The sequence below is a fragment of the Alligator mississippiensis genome, chromosome 5 (assembly GCF_030867095.1).
Source record: "Alligator mississippiensis isolate rAllMis1 chromosome 5, rAllMis1, whole genome shotgun sequence".
In the NCBI taxonomy this organism is placed as follows: Eukaryota; Metazoa; Chordata; order Crocodylia; family Alligatoridae; genus Alligator; species Alligator mississippiensis.
In genome coordinates, this window is record NC_081828.1 from 56039463 (window position 1) to 56065666 (window position 26204).

The window sequence follows — 26204 nt, forward strand, 5'->3', positions numbered from 1 at the left end:
AACTCTATTACTTATATGTGTAGGTATTTGTTTTACTTCAGGCTAGAGGTTAGAGATGAATGCTCTAAGTCAGCATTAATGCCCTGAGAGCAAAGTGAAAATTCCCAGCTCCTTCTTCTAGTAGGTAACCGAAAGTCCCACTGTGTGCAAATTAAGTAATCTTTACTAAATAGCACTTGAATGTATGGGGACTTCATGATGTGCCATGATCTTGAAGTATGTATGGCTGTATGCATATATGCATAAAATGTACATACAATAAAAATATGCATATATACTTTTAGTTCTACCTGTCATTCAGCATGGACAGCAGATATTCAGTACAATTGAAGGGATCCCAGTAACATTACCATGTAAAGCAAGTGGAGTTCCTAAACCAACTATCATGTGGTCCAAGGTAATTTATAATCTTTGAGCTGTTTATGTTAAAAGATCAACTGAGCTGATTTAGCTATAATAAAAACTATATACAAGGAAGGTGGCCAAAAACCTTTGTCCTGAGGGACTGAGAAAAAACTGTTTATTTGTATCAGCTTCTGTTTTTTCTATCAGGGCTTATGGGTTGTCATACATTTAGCTTCCACACTTTGGGAATCAGAAAGACTTCACTCATTATTGCTGGATCTTTTATAAATTTTAAAAAGAGCTTTATAAACTGTTAATATGATAAATATGGCTGGATAATGTTGGAGTGGGAAAGCTGCCATGGTTTACGTCTCATTTTGGATATTTATTTAAAAGGAATTTGTATGAAGAGTATATAGTGTGGTATTTTTCACTATTTAATGCTTTTCATCTCAAACAGTCTCCTTTTACAATAGTGGAGGGTGTGATGTATTTCCCAGCCTCCCTCTCCCCTCCCCAGCAAACTGCAAACCTGTAAACTCAATTTGGGATCTGAAAGTCAAGCTGAGATTTTCTTTTTCATACATTTTCACCATCAGTAATAATGGCTCTTCAGGATATAGTATATTCTCCATGACATTTCTGCAAACCTGTGGGCTTTCTTGAGTTTGCACAGATATGGGACTCAGTGGCCATGTCTACACTAAATGCTGACTGTGAAGTAGTCTAATAATACTGTGTAGTAGCTTGTCACAGCATGGACAATGCTAATACACTACTGGGCAGTATTGTTAGGATATTGTGCAGTAGTATCACTTAAACAATGTTTACCAGTGCTACTGCTCTGTTTACTGTACATTTATTTGGTACTTACTTATATAAATGCTAAATAAATTTGCAATAACCATTGCACAGTATTGTCTTGTGTAGATGTGCCTAGTAAGTAGTATCTGTAGAAGATACTTAAGGAGGAACTGAACCCATTTCACTCTCTAAAAAATGTTAGCTTTGCCATACTAATGGCTGCAAAAGACCTGTAGAAGCTTATTTTTACCATTAGTTATAAATTCTTTTCTTAAATCATGCAGAAAGGAGATCTATTGAATGAGAGAGATCCATTTTTACATAATCTAATTTCAGATTGGAAGTAAACTTTCAGACTTAGTTGAAATGTCCAAACCTCTTGAGTTTACAAAATCGGGATGGCAAGCTCATATTTATTCATGCTGCTTTGTGGATCCTGCTACAAATATTGAGCTACACTGTACCTCAGGATGAACAAACTGTTTAGTGAAGTTGTGGAATTTCCTGTATTGGAGGCTTTCAAGAAGAGGCTGTGAAGGCAATTAGCAGAAATCATTTAGGAATAGCACATCCTACATATGTGTAGTCTGTTGAACTAGGTGACCCTTGAGATGTCTTTCAGCCTTGTGGGTGCATCTACATGTGCAAAAAGCACATAGCAATAAACTTTGGCGCAGTTCGTGCTGGAGTCAGCTGCTTCTGGATGCAGTGTCTTCATGTGCACCTGGGACCGCAGCTGTTTGAGCTGGGGCGGAGCAGCCCTGGACTGGCAGGGGGCCCAGAGGTCAGCTCCAGGCTCTGGGTGGCAGTGTTGGGCAGCACAGAGGCTGGGTGGGACATGAGGTTAGTGAGGCTAGTCTGCAGGCAGTACTATCCTACAGCGGAGTTAATTAATTTACTGCGCCATAATACAGGTGCATGTGTAGACAGTGATGGTTTACTGTGGAGCTAACTAGTCAGCTCTGCAGTAAAGCGCATGTGTAGATGCACCCTATGATTCTCTCTTCAATTACAATATTGTTGACTTCAGTAAGACTGCCTGGAAGTTGTACTGAGAGCCAAATTTGGCTGTGTAAATGATATCAACTGGGGGTATTATAGATTCTTCAACATAAAGGATAAGTCAGCAAAATAATTAAATTAAGATATTGGTCCCAAATCCATACTCAAATCCCCTCATCTAATAAACCAAATTCTCCTTTCAGTTAAGCATATATAGCTCAGGAATTTTAATTATGCAGTAAAGTGGAAAATTTGACCCCGGCTTCTGTTTTAAGAGTTCTGTATAAATCATACATGTATAAGCATATATGTTGCACTGCAGTATTGATCATAAGTTTGTAGATGCAACAAACACAGCTTTGACCCATGCTAAGAAGTGCAGCTCTTAAAGGACCCTTCTTTCTGGAACATAGTTTGCGGGATGAGAGTCATTCACCACTCTGATTAATTCTTTGAAATGCAGTATCAGTAAAAGCTTTGGCTTCTTTCTGATCAAGTGCTTGCAGTTTGTTGTTGGGTTTTTTTTCTTAATTTCTGGATTATTATTATTTTGATTTTGAGCAGAAAGGAGAGTTGATTCCTCTCAGCAATACAAAATTTTCAGCGGGATCTGACGGAAGCCTATATATAGTTTCACCAGGGGGTGAGGAGACTGGGGAATATGTGTGCACTGCAACAAATGCTGCTGGTTATGCCACACGGAAAGTCCAACTAACTGTCTATGGTAAGTCTGAGTTAAAATCAAATATATGTATGCTTTCCCTGCAAGCTTTTTTGGGGTCTGAAAAATCACTCAATTTAGAAAGTCTGAAATGGGATGGCTGGACAGTGCAGGCATGCCAAACCCCCTATTAACTGATGTCTAATTAGCATCCCCACTATTGTACTGGATGTCTGGATAAGAATTCCAGGCAGCTGTACAGATGGCTGAGATTAAAAGGCCTCAGCCACTTCAAGCTCTAAAGCAGTCTGGTATTTACTATCTTGTGCTCTTGGACTGGGGCCCCTCGCCTGATTGCGATTTCATTTACACTGACATGGATTGGGAGTAGCTTTACAGAAAGACATAGAATTACAGTGGGTGAGAAGAAAGAATTTGCTGGCCAAGGGTACTAGTAACAGATTAACTGCAACAGCCCAGAACGCCACACCCAGGCAAACTGCTGGAGGACTTACTCAGCATTTTGGGTGAATTCTGCATCAGGTAGTCTACTATAGTATCTGGAATATGCCTACATTATGCAGCTGCTACTGTGCTGTAACTGCAGTACAGGTATACCCTCAAATAAACAGGATTGTACCACATATGGTAAAAAACACTCTAAACTGAAACGAAACAATGTGGGATAAATTAGAACTAGGTTACACATCTACAAATAAATATATGTATTATACTTTTTAAAACATGTTTTTAGTGAAACCCAGAGTATCCAGGCCTGAAAACCAGCAAGAAGATGCATATGACAAGCCCATAGAGATCTCAGTGACTGCAGGGGAAGATGTTACACTTCCATGTGATGTGAAGAGCTTGCCACCTCCCGTAATTACATGGGCCAAAGAAATGCAACTCATCTCTCCGTTCTCTCCAAGGTAACATCATTTCAGAAATATGGAGAAGTTCAGTTTCTTTTAAGCTCTCAAGGTTTTTTAAGGGCTTTTTGATTTTATTTAAATTGTCGGTTTGTCCTCATGAGTTAAATGTTTATTGTATCATTCCGTGAGATCCTATGACAACTGATCTTGCAATTCTTTTTCCAAAACTCAGCACATCATTCACCTTTAGGAACAGCTTTCATGCTCTTATCATTTTGCAAACTTTTTCCAGGGCCAGGAGGTCAGATTCTACTCTGCTTCTGCAGTGTGAATCCTGAATTGGTCCATTGAACCAAATCTGGATTTACACTAAAAGAAATAAGAGCAAAATCAGCCTCTTAAGTCTCAGGACCTGTAGTGAGACATTCTCTCTTGTTCTCTCCGAGTCCTATCCTGTGTAAAATGTAGTCTTATCACACATAGTAAATTTTTTACAGAACATATCATAAAACGCTTTGTAAGCATAAATAAACCAGTTTCAAAGACAGCCATAAATCTCTGTGACTGCTTTTTTAAAACTCTGATTGTTACGAACACCGTAGTTCAGTCCTGGTACATATCCTGCTTGAAAAATGTTTCTGCATTCCTAAGAAGAAACAAAGCTTCACAAGTTACCCCATAGCTTCTTATGAGGCCAAATCCAAATAGCCCTGTATAAACAAATACCTTATTATTATAACTTAAATTGAGGTGCTTTCTAAATCACTGGTATTTCATGTTTTTAAATCACTGAACATGTGTAAAAGTGGTTGCAGGAATCCATTCCTTGTCACTGTCTCCAGGATTCAGAAACTCTCCAGACATTTTTGAAAATGGAAAAATATAGTTAGGTGCTTATAAAAAGTGCTGAATTGACAGTCATAGAGGAAAAGGTATTTATCCATATGTCCTGTACCCTTTTGTGTGTACTTGTCTTGTTGTTTTGTATCTAAGGAGTAAGTTAGTTTTACACAGCAGCATAAAAAACAACGGCTCCAGATCAATTTAACTAACTTTTTCCTTTTTCCCTAAAAAGGATATTGTTTGCCATCCTTACTACCATCTAAAAGACAATAAAAAAGAGGCTTTCTTAATAAAAATTCTCTCGACTGCTAAAAGGAAAGGGGATAAAGGATAGCATTAAAATGATTTTTTTTCTTTTTCTGTATTATTAATAAAATGTTATAACATTTTAAATAGTGGTTGCCGCTATGAAACTAAGCAGGCTGAGGTCACTATGATTCCCCGTACATGTTACAGGTATTGTGCAATTTACTGGTAATTGCACAGTTACCTTGGGACCAGGTGCACCTGGTGCACCTGCGAAGTAGGTATCACTCACTAAAAAGCTCCAACCAGCTATAATGTTGGACCTTGAAATATGTATTAACTTTAGAGATAATGAGGTTTCATTTGCATATATAGCAGGGTCTCCCCTGTGGCTGACAGGGATGCACCTTGCTCAGCTGGGGCTGAGAGTCCCACAACTTTTGGGGTCTCTTAGTCCTGGCAGCTGTCAACTCTGGGTCCCAGCAGCACCATGCAGCTGCCAGGACTCAGAGTCCCAGAGCTGTGGATGCTAGGTCCCCACATAGGAGCAGATACACATAGGAGCAGGCACATAGGAGCATAGGAGGGGACTTTCATAAGAGGACTGCTGCTGTGATGATCTGATCCCTGGAGATGCATGAAACCTTGGGGTGGGAGGGCAATCCTCCCTGCCCCGGGGTGTGGGATTCTCCCAGGGCCAGGAGATCACTGCAGGGGTGATCTCCCTATCCCAGGGATGTTTGAAACCAGGGTTTCCCACAGCCCTGGGATAGGGAAATTGACCCTGTGGCAATCCTTCAGTGCTAGGGGCTTCCCACACACTCAAGGCAGGGTGATTGCCACAGCGGCAATCCTCCCACCTTGGGGATTTCATGGATCCCTGGGTGGGGTAAGCACCCTGGAGGTGCCCCTGCAGCTCAGAGCCCCTCAGCTGAAGTGTGTGGGGCTCCCAGCCAGAGGAGCTTGCTTCTTGCTGGTGCAGAGGGAGCCCAGAATCAGGTTCTCCCTGCAGTGACAGTAAGGCGTGATGGGATATAACGTGTGATCCCACAGTCATGCCTTCTGCAATGCACACGTGACATAGCAGGAGGCACGATTGTGTGAATCACATTAGATTCCATTGCACCTTTACCTACATGTATGGGGGTGGGGGATGCTATGCTTTAAACTGCAAGCCAGGTTTAACTGTTTAGTGTTGTGTGATGACAAGGTTATGTTAATACCTTTGACCCTCTAGTTCTGTTTATTCCATCCAAATTAACACAGTACAGTCATAAAACCAGGTCTGAGAAATAAAACCCAGTCCCTCCAACATCCATGTTTAGTATTGTAAGTACAATACCATCCTTATTATCTGGAAGAAGTGAACTTTGCATAAGCCATTAGCTATTTGTCAATAGCAACTTTTTGTCACTGCTGAATTGGGCTGAGCTTGAACCTGTAAGTTAGAGTTAAAGGGACTCCGTAACCCATTACTAGCACCATGAACCATGCAGATCTCAAAACATTTGTTGTTTTCAATTGAAGTATGACGGGATCTCAAACCTCACCTAAGCACCTGAAATGCCCATAGTTTGTCCTGTGGATCTCACCAAATGGTTCAGGTATTTTGCTTGGTATTCTTAACATATTGCTGTAGTAGGAACATAGAAAAAAATAAGAAAAATAAGTTACATAACTGAAAAAAACACAAAGGGTGGAATTCTTCTTCCCTTTGCTCATCTAAATGGCAGTTCTCTAGCCATATATCTGACATGTTTTTGACCTTGCTTCCAAGCTGTTGTTGCAAAAGCATGCATGGGTAGACCTAGTATGCCTAGTAGGGTTGCACACTTGCTGGGTATGTCTGTAGTCATGAACGTATGTAACTGAGTGTAAATCCAGGCAAAAGCACATGGGAGGGCTTTCCTCCTTCTCCATCTCTTCCCTCCACTCTAGTCAACTACGTTTTTGGGACCTAGATGGAGGTATGCATCCCCAGTGGGCGCACACACATAGCTGTGTATCAGCCAGTCAGTACATATCTGGTGAAGCATTATCAGTTCATGCACACACACATGTTTACACTGCAGGAGAAGTAGAATCGTTACCTGTGCATAAGCGCTGAAAATGCAGAAAATTTGGATGCAGAAAGGGCAGTAGAATTCTGCCCCAAATTTCATGCTGAACAACACTGTCATTAGTAATGTTTAACTAGAGCTTAATCACATCTCAGTACATATTTACACAATAAATCTGTTTCCTATTTTTCCAGACACACCTTCCTCCCCTCAGGGTCAATGAAGATCACTGAGACACGAGTTTCAGACAGTGGAATGTATTTCTGTGTAGCCACAAATATTGCTGGGAATGCAACTCAGTCAGTCAAGCTAAATGTACATGGTAAGTTAGTTAACTACAAAAATAACCCATCCCAGAGGTCCTATTACAGAACAACTGGAATTTAGCTTAATCTAATACAGCTCTTCAACATTTTTCCTGGTGTAGACCCATTTTGTAGATCTCTTTCCTTCTCCTTTTCTATTATATTATCATTATATGGCAACTTCTATAATTACTTAAATGGAAAATTAATATTAAGAAAATATTAAATATATATTTATCTTCTGTTAATGTGATTTAGAAGGTGGAAACATGGAGGAAATATAGCTAGTCACTATGTCTCCAGTGCCAGGGTCACCAACATTTTGCTGCTGCAGTCCAGAGCTCCCAGCTATAGCATGCAAATGTCTACCCCCCAAGATGCTTAAATCATCTGTACTTCCCAAACTACAGACACCCAGGCCCTGGAGGGATGCGAGGCAAAAGTATACTTGAGCAGGGATCCTGGTTTTTCTTTGTTTTAAAATCCCATATTCTCTGATTAAAAACCCCCAAATCCACATTTTTCCATGATTAAAATGAAACGCCACTATATATATGGATATCAGTTGAACACAATGTTTTATTGATGTATTTAATGTATTTACATTTTTTAAGCAATTTGGAAGCCTACTAGTGCTAAAACCATTTTCTAAATACCTATATATTTTGGCGTTTGATTTTGGTTTATTTATCATTGCTAATCAGAGCTCCCCCTTTCCCCTTCGCTCACCAGGATGTGGGTCCAGCTGCCGCTGCCCCCACCCCTGCTGCTTTGTGGAGCTGAGCAACCCTGATACGCTGATTGACCTGCCTGTGCTGGTGCCCCTCACTCCCAGTCCACAGCCCCCTGGTCCTAACAGTGCCCTTCATCCCTCCAGCCCTACTGGTGCCCCTCACTCCCAACCTGTAGCCCCCGACCATGTCAATGCCCCTCACTCACCACCCACAGCACCCTAGCCCCCAGCCCTGCTGGTGCCCCTCACTCAATGGCGATGTGTAGGGGGTGCACGGGGGTGCATGTGCACCCCGTCAGCAAGCATTCCCAGGCAGGGGGAGCAGGCGAGAGTGCTGGTGCCCCCCATGAGAGCGCCGGCTGGAGAGTGTGCCAGAAGAAGTGGTCCTCCTACAGCCGATCCCGCTGACCTGGAAATGCCAGCGGTGCAATGCTTCCAGTTGTGCGTCAGCAGGATTGGCCGCAGGGGGACCCCCTGCTCTGGCCTGTGGGATCAGCCATGGGGCCCCCCCCGGTCGCAAGTGCCCCCTCTGACTCGGGCACCAGTTGCCCATGCCCTCACTCATGGCCCACAGGCCCCTGCCCCTCGCAAGCCTTGCTGGAGGGGGCCCCCAGCTGCCAGGGATATTGGGACCAGGACCACGGCTCACAGTCCCCTACCCCCCTCCCAGCCCCTGAGCTCCAGCTGCTGCCCATGGGAGGTCGTGGCTCCTGCGGCTGGAGCAAAGTGCAGAGCCTTACCTCACCACATGGGCAGCATGGCAGGAGCAGAGCCCTTAGTGGGAAAAAGATGTAGGCTGCCCGCTGCAGCCTCAGGGCTTCCCTCCCTGCTGTCCTCCCTGCAGGGGCCTCTGCAGCCCAGCAGGCTGGACATGGTATGTGAAGTCAGCAGGGCAGGGAGTCCTGAGCCTGCAGTGGGCAGCCCGCATCTTCCCTGTAGCAGGCAGCTCGCATCTGGGGGGGCATGTGCCCCTCCATATCCTCCTCCTTGGGAGTGCATGCAGTGGCAGGGGTCTGGTGCCCTCACTGCTCACCAGGCCAGCCACCTGTGGCTCCATCCTGCTCCCCAGCCAGGCCCTGGGGCTGCGCGTTCCCACCCAGGTCCCAGGCCCCACACACCTCACCAGCTGGGCAGTGCCTCCAGCCCCAGCCCTGCCCCACTCTCTCCTTCCCTCCCTCACCATGGGGGCCTCAATCTGCTCTCCCCCCATAGACTTACCTGGATGGAGCTGCAGGAGCTGCTCTTCATGCTGCGTGGTTCCCCCCAGCTCCAAGCAGCCTCTTGTAGGCCGGAACTCTGCAAGCCTACAAGTGGAAACCTGCCATTTCCTGCATTTTTGTTGTTTAAAGTAGAAAATCTGTGATTCCATGGTGATCAGAAAAGTTGGATTGCTGGACATGAGACAGCAGAAAGGAGGACTAAATTTCAATCTAGAAGAATTCAGTTCTTAATTATTGTAACACAAGATAGTCTTTTTCTTTATACATATACACACACATACTATCTATATATATCTTTCTCTACTTACAGCTGTATATTAACAAAGTAAAAAAATGTTGTTTACAATAACTTTAGCCATTCCTTATGACACTTTTTGTTCTCAGTGATTCTTAAAAAAGAAGAAGATTGGGGCGAAGGAATTATGTGGGATTTACATCATGTTCTCATTCCTTGGGACCGGAAAACTCAAATGCAGACATATTTTATCTTCCTGTCTGAACCTGAGTTTGGAAACATATATAAAACAGGGATTAAGAAGAAGGAAGTACAAATGTCAAAGAGATCATTTTAATTAGCTTTACCCTAAAACCGAAATGTTTTGAGCACAAACACCCGCTTTCCAGGAGCTCTGTTGAATATACTTGGAAGAATGATAGTATAGTATCCCTTTGAAAATAATGCTTTAGGATTTCAGATGCAGAATTCCTAAATCATCACTTGCCCTACCACTGCTGAAATAGGTCCCCAGCATGAGTTTGTATCCCAGCATTTGGTGGCGGGCCCTGCCCCTGAATTCCTGGACTCTCAAAGACCCCTGTGGGTTGGATGACATGATTCCATTGGCCATGTCTTTGACACTCCTGCCCTAAATGATTTGGAAGATGAAGTACTGTAATTATTATCTGTAAGGAGTGTCCAGTGTTGATTGGTTGCTGTCACTTAAGGGAATTAAATTGCAGTGCTTTTTGGAAAGATGGTGTCTAAAATGATAAAGATAATAAATGAGATGATAAATATTTCCTCCATGAGTAATCTCTCAGATCTTCTTCACATTATTATTGATTTATTTGCTTTGCTTAGTTCCTCCAAAGATTCAAGGTGCGCCTCGAGTTATGAAAGTACAAGTTGGTCACAGAATTGATATACCCTGCAGTGCCCAAGGGGTCCCTCCCCCAACAGTCACCTGGTTTAAAGGCAGAAATACCATGCTAATAGATGGAAGACAGTATATCAGCAGCCCTGATGGAACGCTGACCATCAGCAAAGTCCAGCTTTCAGACTCTGGTATCTACAAGTGTGTTGCTAGTAACATAGTTGGCAGTGATGAATCGTCGATAACAATACAAGTTCAAGGTATTTATAATGTGGCTAGAGCCCAATGGCTGTCATTGAGTATAGCTTCATTTTAATACATGTGATTTTTTTGTTTTGTGGGGGTGGATATCCTACTGCACTTTCAGAGAAGTGGCCTGTGATTCAATGGAAACTCAACACTTATGACCTACAAAATGACCCCCTTTTATTTATTTCTCTGTTGCTGTGGTTTTACTCCAAGAGCTCTGGAGCTGATTTTCAAACAAGGACATTTAAAAAAAATGTTTTTCTTTCATTATTGTATGACATAATATCCAAAATTTGGTATGCTTCAGATGTTTTTTTACGATGTAGTTTTGTTGAGTAGACAAAAGTCACAAAAAGTATAGAAGTTTGCAAAAATTTTAGAACAAGGTATTTACATTCTTTTAATCTCAAAAAGTAGTTTGAGCTAGTTGATATTACAAGCAGATCAAAATCAGCCTATGTAAAAACATCCTCCTCTCTCTAATAAACCACATACTTACAAAGGTTCTATTAGAAACCTGAGCTTACTGCTCCAAAAATGGAACTAAAGGAAGACTACTGTTAGCTCTTAGCTGTAGAAAGGTAAAGAATAAAATTATGTAAGTTGCCCTGGTATGCTTTCATATTTGAGGACAGTGGGCAAGACTGTTTTTACTTTAATTCTCTTTCCTTCCAGAACCTCCTACTGTAGATAATATTGACCCTCCTTACAACACCCCATTTCAAGAAAGAGTAGCAAATCAACGCATTGCATTCCCTTGTCCAGCAAAAGGTATGCAGTATTATAGACATTCTGGCTGATTACAGCATAGTTTTCTATTAGCCACTCAGTTTCATTGCTTCTTTATGTCATCCATTGTGGTTGAAGTGTACAATGCATGCAGGTCTTTAAACCTGTGTCTCAGCATGATATTTAAAAAAGTCACACTAATTTTATTTTCAATATGTATAATATGTGAAAACTTTGTGAAAAGCTCATCTCTAGTGGAGAATTGTACTAATTAGGACTATAATTTTGTAGAGCATTTCCAGAGTAAGGTTTCTCACATCCTAGCAAACATCCAGATGTGAAAGGGAGTTCATTCTCCAGGTGTATTTGACTCATGATATCTTTCAGTTGCACCAGTCAGATTGAATTTCAGTGTCTTGTGATTTGCCAGCCCCAAATATTTTCCCAATTGTGCCCTTTTCCTTATGCTCTATTTTAAAATAACGTTAATCCTTCCTTTCCCATTCAGAGCAAGAAGACTTACGAAGTTTTGTATTTCTCTGCCATTAGGTACCCCAAAGCCTGCTATCAAATGGTTACGTAATGGTAAAGAGCTGACAGGCAATGAACCAGGCATTTCAATTGCAGAGGATGGGACAGTGCTGATCATTGCTTTTGTTACACCGTATGACAATGGGGAATATGTTTGTGTGGCAGTTAATGAAGCTGGAAGGACTGAAAGAAAATACAATCTGAAGGTTCATGGTAAATAACAACTACAGTTATGGAAGGGCAGTTTTCAAAAGAGTAGCCTCACTTTTTGTGGTTGCATATTGCACACCCAAAATGTGCACTAGTAGTTTTGCATATGTGATTGAATTCTGAGAACAAATATTTGGACATACTGTATGTGTTTAACTGCTTCGTAATTACTTCTGTTTGCTTCTCTTCACTTTATTCAAGTAATCAATCTAAAAGCTTGTACTTGGCAATCTAAAAGCAAATTTTTGCTCTGAAGAATTTACACATTAAATGTTCCTCTTCATTTAAGTTGATGAGGCGAATCTTATGTCATAGAACTGAGAATGAGAACAGGAAGAAATTGCTCTATGACAGGAGTCAACAAATTACAGCTTGTGGACCTATCCTATGGACATGGGACTGCAGTGATGAGGCTGGGGGTGGGGAGGGGGGCAGTGGATGCTTTCCCTGCCACTGCTGGGAATAGCTGTGTTCATGGCTGGGTTCTAGCAACCACCCTTTCATCTGTCTTATCCAAACTGGGCCACTGTGGCCCACAACCTTAAAAGGTTGCTGACTGCTGCTTTGTGACACTTTCCCTTCTTCCTCCAATGTCATACAGAATTGTAAGGAATCCATGGATTGTAACAGGAGATGTTAAACTCTGCTCTCTACAGTGTACTTCTATCTGTCTTAATCTAACTCAATTCCAATGAGAGAACCCCATGCACATGGGGCATTTATACACGTGGTTTTTTTCCCGCGACGTGCTGGAGGTCCGCTGCTTTGGAGCAGACTCAATTAACCGATTTAATCGATTAATTGAGTCTGCTCCACACATGAGCTGAGGCAAACTGCACTGTACCATGTGCAGTTGTATAAGTGGCAAAATGTGTGTCAGCATGCAGAAAATGGTGGCGGTGCACTTGTGAACTAAAGCACCTCTGAGGTGTTTTAGTCCAAAGTGCGCCACTGCCATTTTCTCAGTGCGGACCCGCATTTTGTTGCTTATACAACTGCAAGTGTTGCAGCACCAGGCGCTTGCATGTGTAAAAATGCCCATGAATTCTGTGCCAGTCAGCATTAACTTTCTCTTCATATCTTCTTCTATGAAAAAACAGAAATTTCATTTTATGGTGTCATATTGATAGTTCCCTGGGTCATTAGCAGAGTGAGGATCTCTTGATTCATGTGTCATGGAGTTTCCTCAGAAGTGTGCTTGCTTGGGACCATCGTGGCCTTGTTTGGTCTCTGAGTGTACCCCTGAAGCCATCCCAGGCATAGTGCTTACAGCATGGAAGGAAACCTGGCTGCTTCTCCCACTGAGAGCCTGGCCTTTCAGTCCCTCATCCTTTCTTGTTGTTCCATGGCCCTGACACAAGGAGCTAGATTCCAGTTACCTGCAAGAGATGGGCTTCATCTCCTGTGGGGGGAACAGTGCAACCTGAAGTTTCAAGCTGCAAAGCAGACAGCTCCTTCAATAGAGGCATTTACTGGAGTAAAATCCATGCAGCCAGAGGTTCTCTGCTCCTTTCAAAGTGTTAAGCAGTAGGGGTGTGCAAAGCTTTGGTCACTGATTCTGTTCAGAGAAGATTCGGCCTGATTCAAAGGCCAAATCACTGAAGCTGAATAGAATCGTGAGACCCAAAAAACCCTCCAAATTGATTTGGAAAAGATTTGGAAAAAGATTCAGAGATTTGGAGATTTGGAAGGCAGTCTTTCAGGGGAACAGAAACTGAGAAGAGGGAGGGGGAGCAGGGGGGGAAAGACTGACATCTGTAGCTGGCCAGTGACTGTGATCTTTTCCTGAGTCCCCTTCCAATCACAGTGCTCTGTGGGAGGGATGTAGAAACAGCACAGAAGCCTCTGTCTGCAACCTTTCTTTCCCTTTTGTGAGCTGTTTTTGCCTGAGCACTGGGAAGGTCCCCTGTTACAGGTTACCATCCCTGCTGATTTCATCCCACTGTGTCTTAACACACACGCAAAGTTACACAAGTTTTGCTTGTCAGCACCTTGAGTTGCAGTTTCCCAGAAACCCCTGCACCTATCTCCTTGAAACCTAATAGGCTTCATGGCCTCAGAAGGGGTACCGTCCCTGCTGTTTTCACCCAAATCTGCCAAAAAAATGACAAAGTTATAGGTATTTCAGTGATTCTTCATTATAGTCTATGGCTGAATCACTGAATCTCTTTGAATCAGTGCCAAATCTTCTGAAGCCAATTCGGCCAAATTGATTCGGGACAGTGATCTGAATCTCTGAATCTAATCACTGTCCTCCAAATTGGCTGAATCTGTATCAAATTCTTCCCTATTCTCACAGGCCTATTAAGCAGTCCCTCTGTCCCCAGTTCAGCACACATAGCCCAGAGCACCCCATAAGATACTCAGTTGTTTCCTTGCCCGTCTTTCCAGCTCTCAAGCCCCAGATCTGCTTGCTGGTCGCTCTCTCCTGACTGTCTCCCTCGCTGCTTGTTCCCACATCCCTGTCCATTGTCATGCTTATCTTCAGCTTCTCTGGAGAAGAGAAAAGAGATCTTTTCCATCCTCTGAACGTCTGATTTAGCACAGGGGAATTGGTAGCATGGGGCTGCACTATGCTCCCAGTCTTCTTTGCAACCCTTCCCTTTGCTACAGAGCCTGCTGCTCTGCTGCATCTGCATTTCCCCACTGCAAAGGGGAAGGGTATCTGCAGCAAGTGTGAGTGAAGGCAGGTGGCTGGTGTGAGGATGGAGACTTGTGGTCCTCAGCAACAGCCTGGTCTCAAGGTCTAGTTCATCCTGGAAAAAGGCTTCCGACCCCTGCTGTAGGTAAGCCAACAATAGACAAAGGAGAGACTGTAATAGTGAGTTTCACAGATGCTTGGTGATGGCAGGAAAATTATAACACTCAGGAGTCTTGGTTTTCTATTTCTCCAAAGTGTGCCCTCTTCTGCCCTATTCCCTCTAACTTTTCTTCTTGCCCAGTCAGTCGTAGCCTTTATCTCCATACTTTGCTGTTGGAGTCTGTCTCCCCTACTAGTATCTCTTTCTCTCTTCTCTCCTTTTGTTCCAGTCCTTTTTTGCTCAGCATGTCCCAATTTTCCTCCCCTTCTGCAGCTCCACATCTAGCTAATCCCACTTCCTCACTGCCAGCTTTATATCTGATCTATTTCTTTTCTTTTTTCTTTCTTTTAATCTAAAATAGATTGAAGTGAGACATGAACTGTTTTTCCAAACCATACTTCATAAAACAAACATTGAGACACTTGACAGTAGCATAGAGTAATTACATGTGTATCAATAACTCCCTGATGTAAAAAATGATGAAATAATGAGAAAAATAACAGGCACCTTGCTATTTCAAATATTTAAGTCCATAGTGTTTTTGATTGCATAGATAATCACTTTGTATAATTTATTGTAGTTCCTCCTGAAATCCAAGACCAAGAAAAGGTGACAAATACATCTGTCATTGTTAATCACCCTGTAAGTCTCTTCTGTGAAGTGTCAGGTACCCCCTTTCCCACCATCTCCTGGTATAAAGATGATGTCCAGGTAAGTACAGGTACTGTTAATTGATTTCCAGCTAATTTAACTCTAACAACCCTAGTTGGGAATTTCCAAGATATTTTACTGTAGCTTTCTAAATCTTCTTTTTTGATGAGCGCTTGATATAAGAGTTAATTTAAATGCAATTAAAATATGCATGTATTTAGATTTAAACAATAAGAAAATTATCCATGCACAAAGCCAATCATATATGGGTAACCAGTTATCTTAACCTTTTTCTACTCTTATCTGGTCAGCCAGCAGTCTGAGAAACCACCAGCCAGCTGAGGTAGCAAAAAATGTGTATGAGCATTATCTGCCCACTGTTGGGCAACAAAACCCTTGTCCACTTAGGACAGAAGGAATAAATCTGTTGGATGCTCTGCTATCTTAAAGGGTTTTAAAGTCACTTCAAGATTTGCCAGTAAAACTTTGTATTGTATTCCAGTGGTGCTCAACTTTTCTGGTGCACAGGCAGGATGAGTTAGGTGTGGCTGGTCCATGAGCTGCATTTGGTATGCGGCACATGGCAAGTCTGCAGGCTGCATCTGATTTGCAAACCAATCCAGCGCATCAGATCCAGTCCTGTATGTTAGCCCTTATCCAACACTTGGGGCCATCTCATCCAACCTGTGAGGCTCTCCATAGATCCAAAAATTTAATGATGGGGGAGCACTGGCAGCATTAATTGTATTGGTGCTATTAATTGGTTCCCCACTACCAAATTTCTGAATCTATGGGAAGCCCCACAGGCTGGATGACTTGGCTCTGTAGGCTGGATTTGGCCCATAGGCCTTGTTTTGAGCATCACCGTTGTAGAACATGCCTTAACCTTCCAAAAATCAGAGACAGAAAAGGACCTTATCAAGATTCCATCAAGAACTTATCTTTACCTTCCCCCAAAACCTTATCATGCACATAGATTTCAAAGCACTTAACAGAGGAGGAAGAATATTATGTCCACTTTAGGTAGCAGCAAACTGGGCACATAAAATCAAAGTAATTTTTTTAATGTCAGACATTGGCTTGTCAAGTCTAGTATTTTGCTTATGAAAGTAGCTGACAACTGACACATAAAATGGGGAGAAAACCTCAGGCTATCCCAGACCTAAGGGGTGTTGTACATAGGGGGACAAAGCTCTGTATGAGTCCTGAGGCTAACGGCTTAAGGAAGAGATTTGGTTAGCCTTGCCTTAGTTCCCCCAATTGGAAATTATAACATCTATGCAGTTATCCAACCCTTTGTTGTAACTATGGGTAATGAACTACATGAGTTCATTGCAGGTTTTAGTATTGTAATGAAAGGGAAATTCAATAGAAGGATTTTTCTTTATGAAAAATGATCGTGTTCTTTTCAAACTCTGGCTGCAGAATTTGGCTGATGTAACTTGGACCACATAATACTGATCTCTTGGGTTCTTTTAAGGTTATGGAAAGCAGCACTCTTCAGATTTTGCGGAATGGGAAGATACTGAAGCTCCTTAAAGCTGCTACTGATGATGCTGGACAGTATTCATGCAAAGCGACTAATGTAGCAGGGAGTTCTGAGAAGCTGTTTAATGTAGATGTGCTAGGTTAGTACTGTGCTGTGCCAAACTGGCAATCTGAGGGAAAAAATTACATTTAAGAAGCTCTTTTACTTAAGCCTTTTAAAAAAATATCCTTCCTTTCTTGTTCCATTTTAAATGCAGGATACCATCAGTCTTCACACACTAACTTTGCAGTACTTGAATGCTGTCATTCTCTTGGTACATTAGATAATGTGCTGCTTTTTGTTCCTGTATTCTGTTCTTTGATATCTTGTACATCCTTTGTTAATGGAACAAAGAAAACAGGCTATAAAGGTTCTCCTGGATTATCTACTTAGGTCAATAGAACCAGTCTAGAAGTGAAGGAAGGATGACACATTTTGGAAGAACAGCAGGCTGAAGCTTTGCTACAAGTGAATGATAGGGTCATCCATTTGTTCTGTTTAGTTTAGAGCCATTTTCAATTTTAGCAGGTCTTTCATGCCCATCTCTAGATCTCACTATACTGTTTCTCTTTCAAAGTTCCACCTACCATAAAAGGTGCTGACACACCCAGCGAAGTTTCAGTCATTCTCAACCGTGAAATCAGCCTGGAATGTAAAGTTAAAGGCTCCCCTTTTCCTGACATTCACTGGTTCAAAGATGGCAAGTAAGTACTAAATTTTTGTCTATGCCAATGCTGCTTTGGTGGGACAGAGAGGGGACAGATGCATTATATTAATACCAGCAATATGCCAGCAATATGTCACATCAGTTAAGGATTATGCTATTGATGCATATTGATACAATAGGGTAAAATATGCCATCTTTCCATCCACAGGGAAAAGTCAGATTGTAAGTAATATGGCACTAGTAAAATAGATTTATAGTGGGTAAAGCCAGATAACATGTGAACCAAGACAAACACAGCCACGTCTTTGAGGTCATTCTACATAGATTATTTTAACATTGCTCAAAGTTAACAAGCAGGCATTTTTCCTGGAATGACAGCCTTTTTTTTTGTTGGTACATGTGCATGTTAAACATTTTTCCAGATCATGTCCTGTACAGCTGTGTGTATACAGATTTGAGATTTTATAACATTAGACTGCATGTCTCAGTTCTTCAGCTCTTCTTCCAGGAAAGCATACTAAGAAGAGGAATTTTGGCAGTATGAATGTTAGCTGCAAAACAAAAATAGGACTAGAAATAGTCTGAAAAGTAGAATTAGTACTTAACAGTTTAGTACAATGTAGATCTTGGCCTATGAACCTAGATAGCCTGACATGGCAATTGTTTATTATTCTTTTGCAGAGACATTTTTCCACTAAACAGAGACTTTTTATCATTACTATAAGAAGCAACATAATCTAGTATGTAACTCTTCTGCTGAGTGCTGGTTGGCAGTAAGGGCTAGGATCAGATTTTGAGGTACCCAGTAAGATGTTTCTGTTGCTCAAGCCCCTAAGTCTGGTATCACTGAACTTGGCTGGGGTGTCCTGCATACACAAAGCCCCTTCCTCACAAGCAGTTATACACAAAGGACAGATTTTTACAGTACACAAAGGTAAAGAAAACAAAGGAAAGCACCATATACAATTTGAAACACTATGAACTACAAGGTATAGTCTATAGGTTGCAACCTTTTTGGGAAGGTTTCCCCTTGCCCAGGCAGTCTGGAACTGGGGGCTGGGAGGAAGGGGGTGAAATTCATACCTGCCGACTCAGCAAACAGGCTGGATGAGAGACTCACACTGGAGAGTTCAATGAGCTATACCTTGGGTTTGTTGCATTCGGGAACCAGCTACAGAGTGTAGGTCCTTCTGTGAAGCCAGGGGCCCCTCATTGCTCTCTGGGAAGTTGCAGAGCACTGATTTCTACTTCCACATGGTGGCTTTGAAGGGGTGACTTGTGGCTTTAGGCAGTGTACTGTCCCGCACAAAATTCCTAGTTGCAATTGCCAGCTCTGCTGGGGCAGAAAACTGCAAAAGAGCTCAAAGAAGGGCCAGGCCTCTCCTGCACTGGGCATGAACTATAGCTAGTGCCCAGCCATACTGCTTGGGTGCTAAAAGCTACAAAAGCAACAGAATATGCTAGGTCTCAACCCTGGCCCAAAACATGCCAGTGATTATACAGATGGAGTTCAACCATATAGCTAGGCTGAGACAAAAGAAATTGCAGCAGCAACAAAATTTGCCCGGTCTTTAATCCTGGCCCAAATCTGCCAGAAACTGCCAGTAAGCCTGCCAGGCTCCTATCCTGGTCAGTGTGCTCCAGGGATTAATACCCCACAATATTATCCCACTCAAAACCCAGGAAAAAGGGGAAGAAACGGATTCTCAAACTCTGAGACAGACTTTACCTTGGATTTCCCCTTCACGTAGCACCAACTTGCTTTTCCAGTAAAGGAGGAGGAGGAGAACTGCTTCCCATAGGAAGCAGTTCTCTGCAGCTCAGTCCCCCAGTTCTGCAGCAGCAGCCTCTGTAGCCCCAAAGAGATGAGAGATTCCTGTATACCTTAATATGACATCACCCCATGTATCCAGTCATAGGTTGCCAGGCCTCCAGCCTTTCTTGCAACCAATTCATTAAAAAAAACAAAAACACTCCCCAATTAGTTTAGCCAATCAGGCTAGGGATTTGATTCCACCCCCCCCATGACTTTCTGGTTTCATCACACAGCAAATCACCAAGCCAGAGGAAAGCAGGCTGGATACTTAAATACAACACATATAGAAGACATGATTATATACAACAAAATATGAGAAAAAAACAGAATTATATTTAAACTAAAACATAATACTTAGCAACATGAAAACTAGAACATACTTTGCAGGACAGAATGGCTCGTACATTTTGTGTGTGTGTTACAAGTAATTGGTAGAAGGGACTGGGAAGGGGGAGGTCTAAGGGCGTGTCTCTGTTGTAAATGTTCCTGAGCTAGCCACGAGCAGTGTAACTATGGCAGTGTGCAACTCAGCATAGGCTGCAAAACTTGCCTGAGAACCTGAGGAGATACTTGAGTCATCCCACTCTGAATAGCAAAATATTACTATTAGCTATTAGTTACTGCACTTATTTTAATTAAAGCATACTTTGTCATTATTTGAACTTACGTTTTACTATTTCAACAAAATGCTGGTGGGGATATGGAGGACCTCATCTGATGAAATAAAATAATCTCTCTTTATTCAGGCCTCTGTTTTTGGAAGATCCTAACGTTGAGCTTGTGGACAGAGGCCAAATTCTGCGCATAAGGAGTGCCCGAAGAATTGACAAAGGACGCTACCAGTGCAGTGTGGCCAATAGAGCAGGCAAACAAGTCAAGGAGGTCAAGCTGATTATCCATGGTACATTAAAAGAATGCCTGAGCCCTTAAGGTCCTTTTGGGACTACTTATATGTGTGATATTGAGCATGTGCATAGAAGAATTGGGTCTAAGTCCCCTATGCATATATTTTCTTCTTTGTAACCTTTGGAGGTCAGTTTTAGAGCGGTTTCATAAACCTGGAATTCCCAGATCTTTTAAAAAGTTAATACTGACTGGAACATTTTATCATTAACTTTGTTCTGTGGATCTTTTCCTCTGTTTTTAGGACAGGAAAACGAGTTTGAGTTTTCAGCAGAGAAAATCATGCTGCCACTATATCTTATGTCAGTGTAGGTCAAGAGTTAGTCCATTCAAACCAGTAGCATTATACCAGTGTAAAATTGTTCTGAGATGATAATTAGACCCAAACTGTCCTAAGATGTACATATTTCCACCTCAGTTGGTGTAAATGGTCGTATCACCATTGACTTCCACACTGATTACTACCAACTGAGGGGCTGAACAAGAGGGGACAGTTATGTTAATAGTCTTTTAAAATTTCTGATAAGGTCTATAGCACACTAAGATTATTTATTGTTTTATAAGAAAAGAACAGCATTTCTCTTTTAGAGTAATAGGTACAAGCCTACCAAAAACAATTCAAACACTTCAATGAGATAAGTTTAGGTAGAGACAGTGGGGTGTTTTTTGGATGGAAGAATATGGTGCTTTATGGTGCTCAGTAGACAAGAAAAGGGCAGCATGAGTGAAGGCCCAGTCAAGCCTTGGTGTGAAGTGTAATAGGGAAAAATGAGAGCAGAGATACAAGTCAGAGCAAAACTATGTTGCATCCAGAAGAATAGTCATAAGAGCTTAAATGTAGCAAATGGGAGAGACAGAAGAACAGTGATATTTTGGCAAAAATGCTCAGAGGTGTCATTCATAACCATAGTCAGGATGGTGTCAGTGGAATGGAAAGGGTACAGGACAGGCTGGAAGAGCTGGAAGACAAAGCTGGGAAATGTGACTAGACAGTATAGTCAAGTCATTTCACATGAAAAAGTAAAGTAGCCAGTAGTTAGAGAGGTGAGGAGTATAGCTTGTTAATTTTACAGAGTAGGACCTGGTTGTACAGAAAGATGCTCAGAAAAAGAATGTAGGACATAGACTTACTTCCCATTGGATGATCATTTTCTTTGCTTTTGAATGCAGTTGGTGGTTTCTCAAGACAAAACATCAAAACTATTCTTGGTTTTTCTGTGTGTAGATCCACTTGCTGTTGGATATGCATGTCAGTGTTGTTTCATTTCTGTATGTTTTTGCACATGTTATAGGTTGGTAAATTAATTAACCAGGAGATCACTCTGGCATAATATGGTATCCTGGAATACATGCCTTATTTTTTTGAATCTCTTGTCTTACAATGTATTTCCCCTTCCTTTATATTTCTCAGCTGTTGCTTTTAAGTAATCTTCCATGGAAATCCGTGGAATGAATGTTAGGATGCATCATGTATGTTTGGCAGCAGAGGAGTTAATGCTTCTGCCATATGTGCCTTGTACTTCCAACAGTAATAAGCGGTTAATTTAGTTTTTGCCAATTGCAGTGTGTTTTTTTTTATTACTTTCACAGAGATTTATGAACTCTTTATATTGGCTAATTTACACAAAAGCTTGCTTGCTAGAAAAGATCTAAGTGCTGTTGCTCAGGGAACAAAGAGAGTAACTTTGGGTCAAGAGTGCCAAAAATAGGAGTCTAAAGCTAGACGTTTGAGTTCACATTTAGTTTCACAAGTCAGTGATTTTATTTTCAGAAGCGCTGAGTATCCAGAACTCCCACCAAAATCAGTAGGAGTTCTTGGATACTTAGTACATCTGAAAACCATGTCATTGTTCTCCAAAGTGGTATCAGGACAATAAGGAGTATAGGGATTGCTCCATCCTTATCCATCAAGAGCAGAGTCAAGTCCTTTTGGGGGAAAATCATCAAATGTCTCCCTGATACTCCTCACGTGGACGAGAGCTCTGCAATGTTCCTCAGCATAGAATGTACCTCAAAGACGTCAGCTAGACCTTTGCTGTCACAGCCTTCAACATACCATAGCTGCTTCCACTGACAATGTATAAGTGCACCAAAGAACGTTTCGGGAGGATGGGGGCAGGTAAGGTCTTAGCCAAAAGTCTGATTCTCCCAAAAGTTAATGTGTAACTCATGTAAATGTGCACAAATATGCTGATACACAGACTTCTACACTAAGGGTTTAATGCCACTGTTTTGTTTTGCTTTTTTAAATAGTCCCACCTAGTATTAAAGGAGGAAATACCACCACTGAAATATCAACACTGATGAACAGCTTAATAAAGCTGGAATGTGAAACCAGGGGGATCCCTGTCCCTGCCATTACTTGGTATAAAGATGGACATCCCATTATTTCAAGCCCACAAGCTCTTTATGTGGACAGGGGTCAGTTTCTTCAGATTCCTCAGGCTCAAGTCTCAGATTCTGCAAAGTACACCTGCCACGTGGCCAACATTGCTGGAACCTCTGAAAAAGTATATGAAGTAGATGTCTACGGTAAGGAGTTTAATTAACATGCTTGTTCACCATCCTGTGAAACATGCTTATCCAAAAAGTGTTCTCACACGGGTTTTGCAGTGGCCCCCAAGAACTTCTTATAGTTGATTGCTGCAAGTTTTGGCATATATTAGCAAGGCATCATAGAAAAGGTCTCACTGTCACTTCCTGTGCTGTATATTTTTATGTGGCAATGAAAAAGGCTTTTGTCATCAGGCCCATCAGTTAGTACTGCTAATTAGCAGCAAATATTAAAATTACATTCCCTCCACAAATACTTTTTCTCTTCATCTCTTGCAGACGCAACAGACTTCTCAACATTTAGCTATGAAAACTATTTTTCTGACTACATTTTCCGACTTGAAACATTAACATTCTGTTCTCCCATCTCAAAACCCTCTAGATATGCTCTTTTTCTTCAGTGGTGAATGGCCAGCTAAGGCATTTGACCGTTAAATTGTTAGCTGATCTTTATTGTTCTTTTGTTTTGGCCTGTTCTGGCATAAAATTTCTCACATGAAATTATATGTGACATAACTCTATGTAGAGCCAGAGTGGGTGGAGAGGAACGAACCCATTTGCTGTTAATATGTTTTCTGGCTGCAAAATTAATTACTTGCAAAATACTTTTTCCTTCCCCAGTTCCTCCTGTTATTGAGGGTGACTCTGACACTATCCAGAACAAGCAGGTGGTTGCTGGCAATTCATTGACATTGGAGTGTAAAGCTGCTGGCAACCCCCCACCTCTTCTTACCTGGTTAAAAGATGGAGTGCCTGTGAAAGCAAGTGAAAACCTCCGCATACTGTCCAGGGGGAAGAAGCTGGAGATCTTGGATTCCACAGAGACTGATCGTGGCCAGTATGTCTGTGTGGCCACAAGCATAGCAGGAGAAAAAAAAATGAAATATGACGTTGAAATCTTAGGTGTGTGAACAATGCAGCATTTTTTTCTCAAGTTCATAGCAGAATTAGAGAGATATATATTTGCTAGTGTCACAGAATTTCATTTTAGTGAGTCAACTGTATATTTAACCAAGCCTAGCCACTGCACATTTTCCCTGTCCAATTGGACAAGCTGAAGGTTGTTGCTTTCGCATGACTTCTTGGACTATTTTCCTGAGCAAGATTAGAAGCATCCCTTTGAAGGACACAAAGAAGTTTTCCAAAACTGCTTTACCATCAGGAAGAGAAGAAAATTATAGCTGCGAAATAAGTCATTCAAAAACAAATCAGATAATTCTCTGATTTTGTTTTAGGTTGTCTCTAAATTTTTGGATTCATTATACAAATTCTAAAATTTGCCTTTGAAAATTGTTTATCTCCTTTTATTGAAGCCTTCACTGCAATATGGATTGCAACTCTGCCTCCTTGGCCCATTTCAGGATAAATTAATTGTGCAAATATTAGCAGCTTACCCCAAAATAGAACAGGTACTTATAGAAATATTCTTTTAAAGGTGAAGTTAGGCTGTGTAGGCATAACTATTCATTTAACTGTCCCACCAAGGGAGAGCCTTGGGAGCTACTGGGCATGCAAGTGCAATGTGCTTGTTTTATTGTTATCGGTGTAGTTAAAATGCTTTGTAGGTCAATGAATGAGATGGGCTGATACCTAGTCCTCTTCTCTAGCCCTCCTCAGGAGAGGGTGATAGAAGTGATGGAAAATGCAAGGGAAACAGAGACAGAAGTTCTTCCCCTTTGCACAGAGGGGCAGGACATAATCTCACCCTAGGCAAGTAAAGCAACATAGGAGAAGGACAAGAGCAATGAGTTTCACAACCTTGTTGGTGTTCCCTTTATGCAAGGGGCAGCTTCACACGTTGAACCAAAGTCCTCCTTAGAGTGAGGTAGATGCCCAGATGTTTTTAAATATGTGATTTAATATAAAAAAATCACATTATTTCTGATGTTAAAACATTCCTTTTGTTGCTGTTCCTTCATTTTTAGTCCCACCACACGTGGAAGGGGAAGAAGAACCTTTGGATTACATTGTGATTCTTCATAGCCCTCTGGAGCTAGATTGTCTGGCAACGGGAACACCATCACCAACTATCATGTAAGGGGGGTTTGGTATATTGGTTAAAAAGTCCATGACTTGCTTGCTTAAGCTTGCAGGTTATTGTTATGTTCTGACTATGCCATTTGGGTTCACAGTAAGACACAGTGAATGAAATCTTGGCCCCACTGAAGGGCAGTCGCAAAACTTAATTCAGAAGGCTTACGATTCACTTTTGTATTAATTTTTTTTGATAATACAAAACTGCACGTGTCATGGATCAGAATGAACAAGAAGTGGCAAAAGTCTGTTTTATGACCTGCTAATGTCACCCATTCAGCATAGCTATGACCCCTCCTCCCTGGAGACTTTCCCTCTACTGCTTTCCATCCTCTTTTTTCTGGCATCCATCTTCCTTAAAGACTCTCTCAGTGCCTGCCTCTCTTCTTATCCTTTCTTTGATGCTTGCTTCTTCATTCTCCCTTTCTTAGTGCCTCATTTCAAGACCTGGGTACTTCAAAGAGCACTTTTGCATATAATATTTCTAGAAAAGTTGTTTTGTATATACCATTATTTTCTACTTCATAGATACTTGCCTTAGAACTGCCTTCTACTTTAAAAAAATAGGCAAGTAAGATTTTTTCTTTCTCCTTTGTAGGTGGTTGAAAGATGGTCACCCAATTGAAGAGGGAGATGACTATAAGATCCTATTAAATGGACGCAAACTTCTCATTTCTCGGGCTCAAGTGTCAGACACAGGCCGCTATAAGTGTGTGGCAACAAACACAGCAGGGGATCATGAAAGGGAATTTGATGTTACAGTGCATGGTATGTTATTCAGAGGACAGAGCAACAGACTGGCTTTGTTTTACAATGATGTATATGATCATTAGCAGGAGGGTACCATAGGCTATACAAAACATAACTTTTTTATACACAGCTGATATATTGGAGATAACAGAGAAGGATTGTAATAATCAGAGTTTTCTATATTTGTGAGATTGTATTGAGCATACGTTAAATATATTCAAACAGTGGTTTATCTTTGTCTTGTTTCTTGTAGTTCCTCCAACAATCAAATCTACTGGGTCTTCTGAGAGATCCGTGGTGATATACAATCCCACAACATTGCAGTGCATAGCCAATGGCATTCCCAGCCCTTCCATCACATGGTTAAAAGATGGCCAGCCAGTAAATACAGCCAGAGGAAACATTCGAGTAAGTACAACCTTTTTATGGCATCCCAAACCTGAAAATAGCTTAAGTACATACACATACATGGGCACACACACATATGTTAGTTCTTTTTCATCTTTTTTCTCTCATTTTGGGTGGGGTGAACACGCTAAAGATATGCACAGCAGGGGTTTTGTCTGACAAAGGACTTCAGAATCTGACTTGCAGTGT

General features: G+C 41.6%; 1 protein-coding gene across 2 annotated transcripts in view; it reads left to right on the forward strand.

The window, feature by feature from the left end:
- Nucleotides 1-26204, forward strand: part of HMCN1 (hemicentin 1) — a 354179-nt gene that overhangs the window by 163245 nt on the left and 164730 nt on the right. For both annotated transcript variants that reach the window (XM_006267576.4, XM_019500190.2), the window contains exons 20-35: nt 285-397; nt 2716-2875; nt 3567-3741; nt 7028-7155; nt 10173-10445; nt 11110-11205; nt 11713-11907; nt 15286-15416; nt 16837-16984; nt 17462-17588; nt 20114-20268; nt 22524-22802; nt 23445-23726; nt 24749-24857; nt 25456-25625; nt 25861-26015. In XM_006267576.4, the coding sequence (XP_006267638.2) occupies nt 285-397; nt 2716-2875; nt 3567-3741; nt 7028-7155; nt 10173-10445; nt 11110-11205; nt 11713-11907; nt 15286-15416; nt 16837-16984; nt 17462-17588; nt 20114-20268; nt 22524-22802; nt 23445-23726; nt 24749-24857; nt 25456-25625; nt 25861-26015 (2696 nt within the window). The remainder of the gene's footprint in view (nt 1-284; nt 398-2715; nt 2876-3566; nt 3742-7027; nt 7156-10172; nt 10446-11109; nt 11206-11712; nt 11908-15285; nt 15417-16836; nt 16985-17461; nt 17589-20113; nt 20269-22523; nt 22803-23444; nt 23727-24748; nt 24858-25455; nt 25626-25860; nt 26016-26204) is intronic.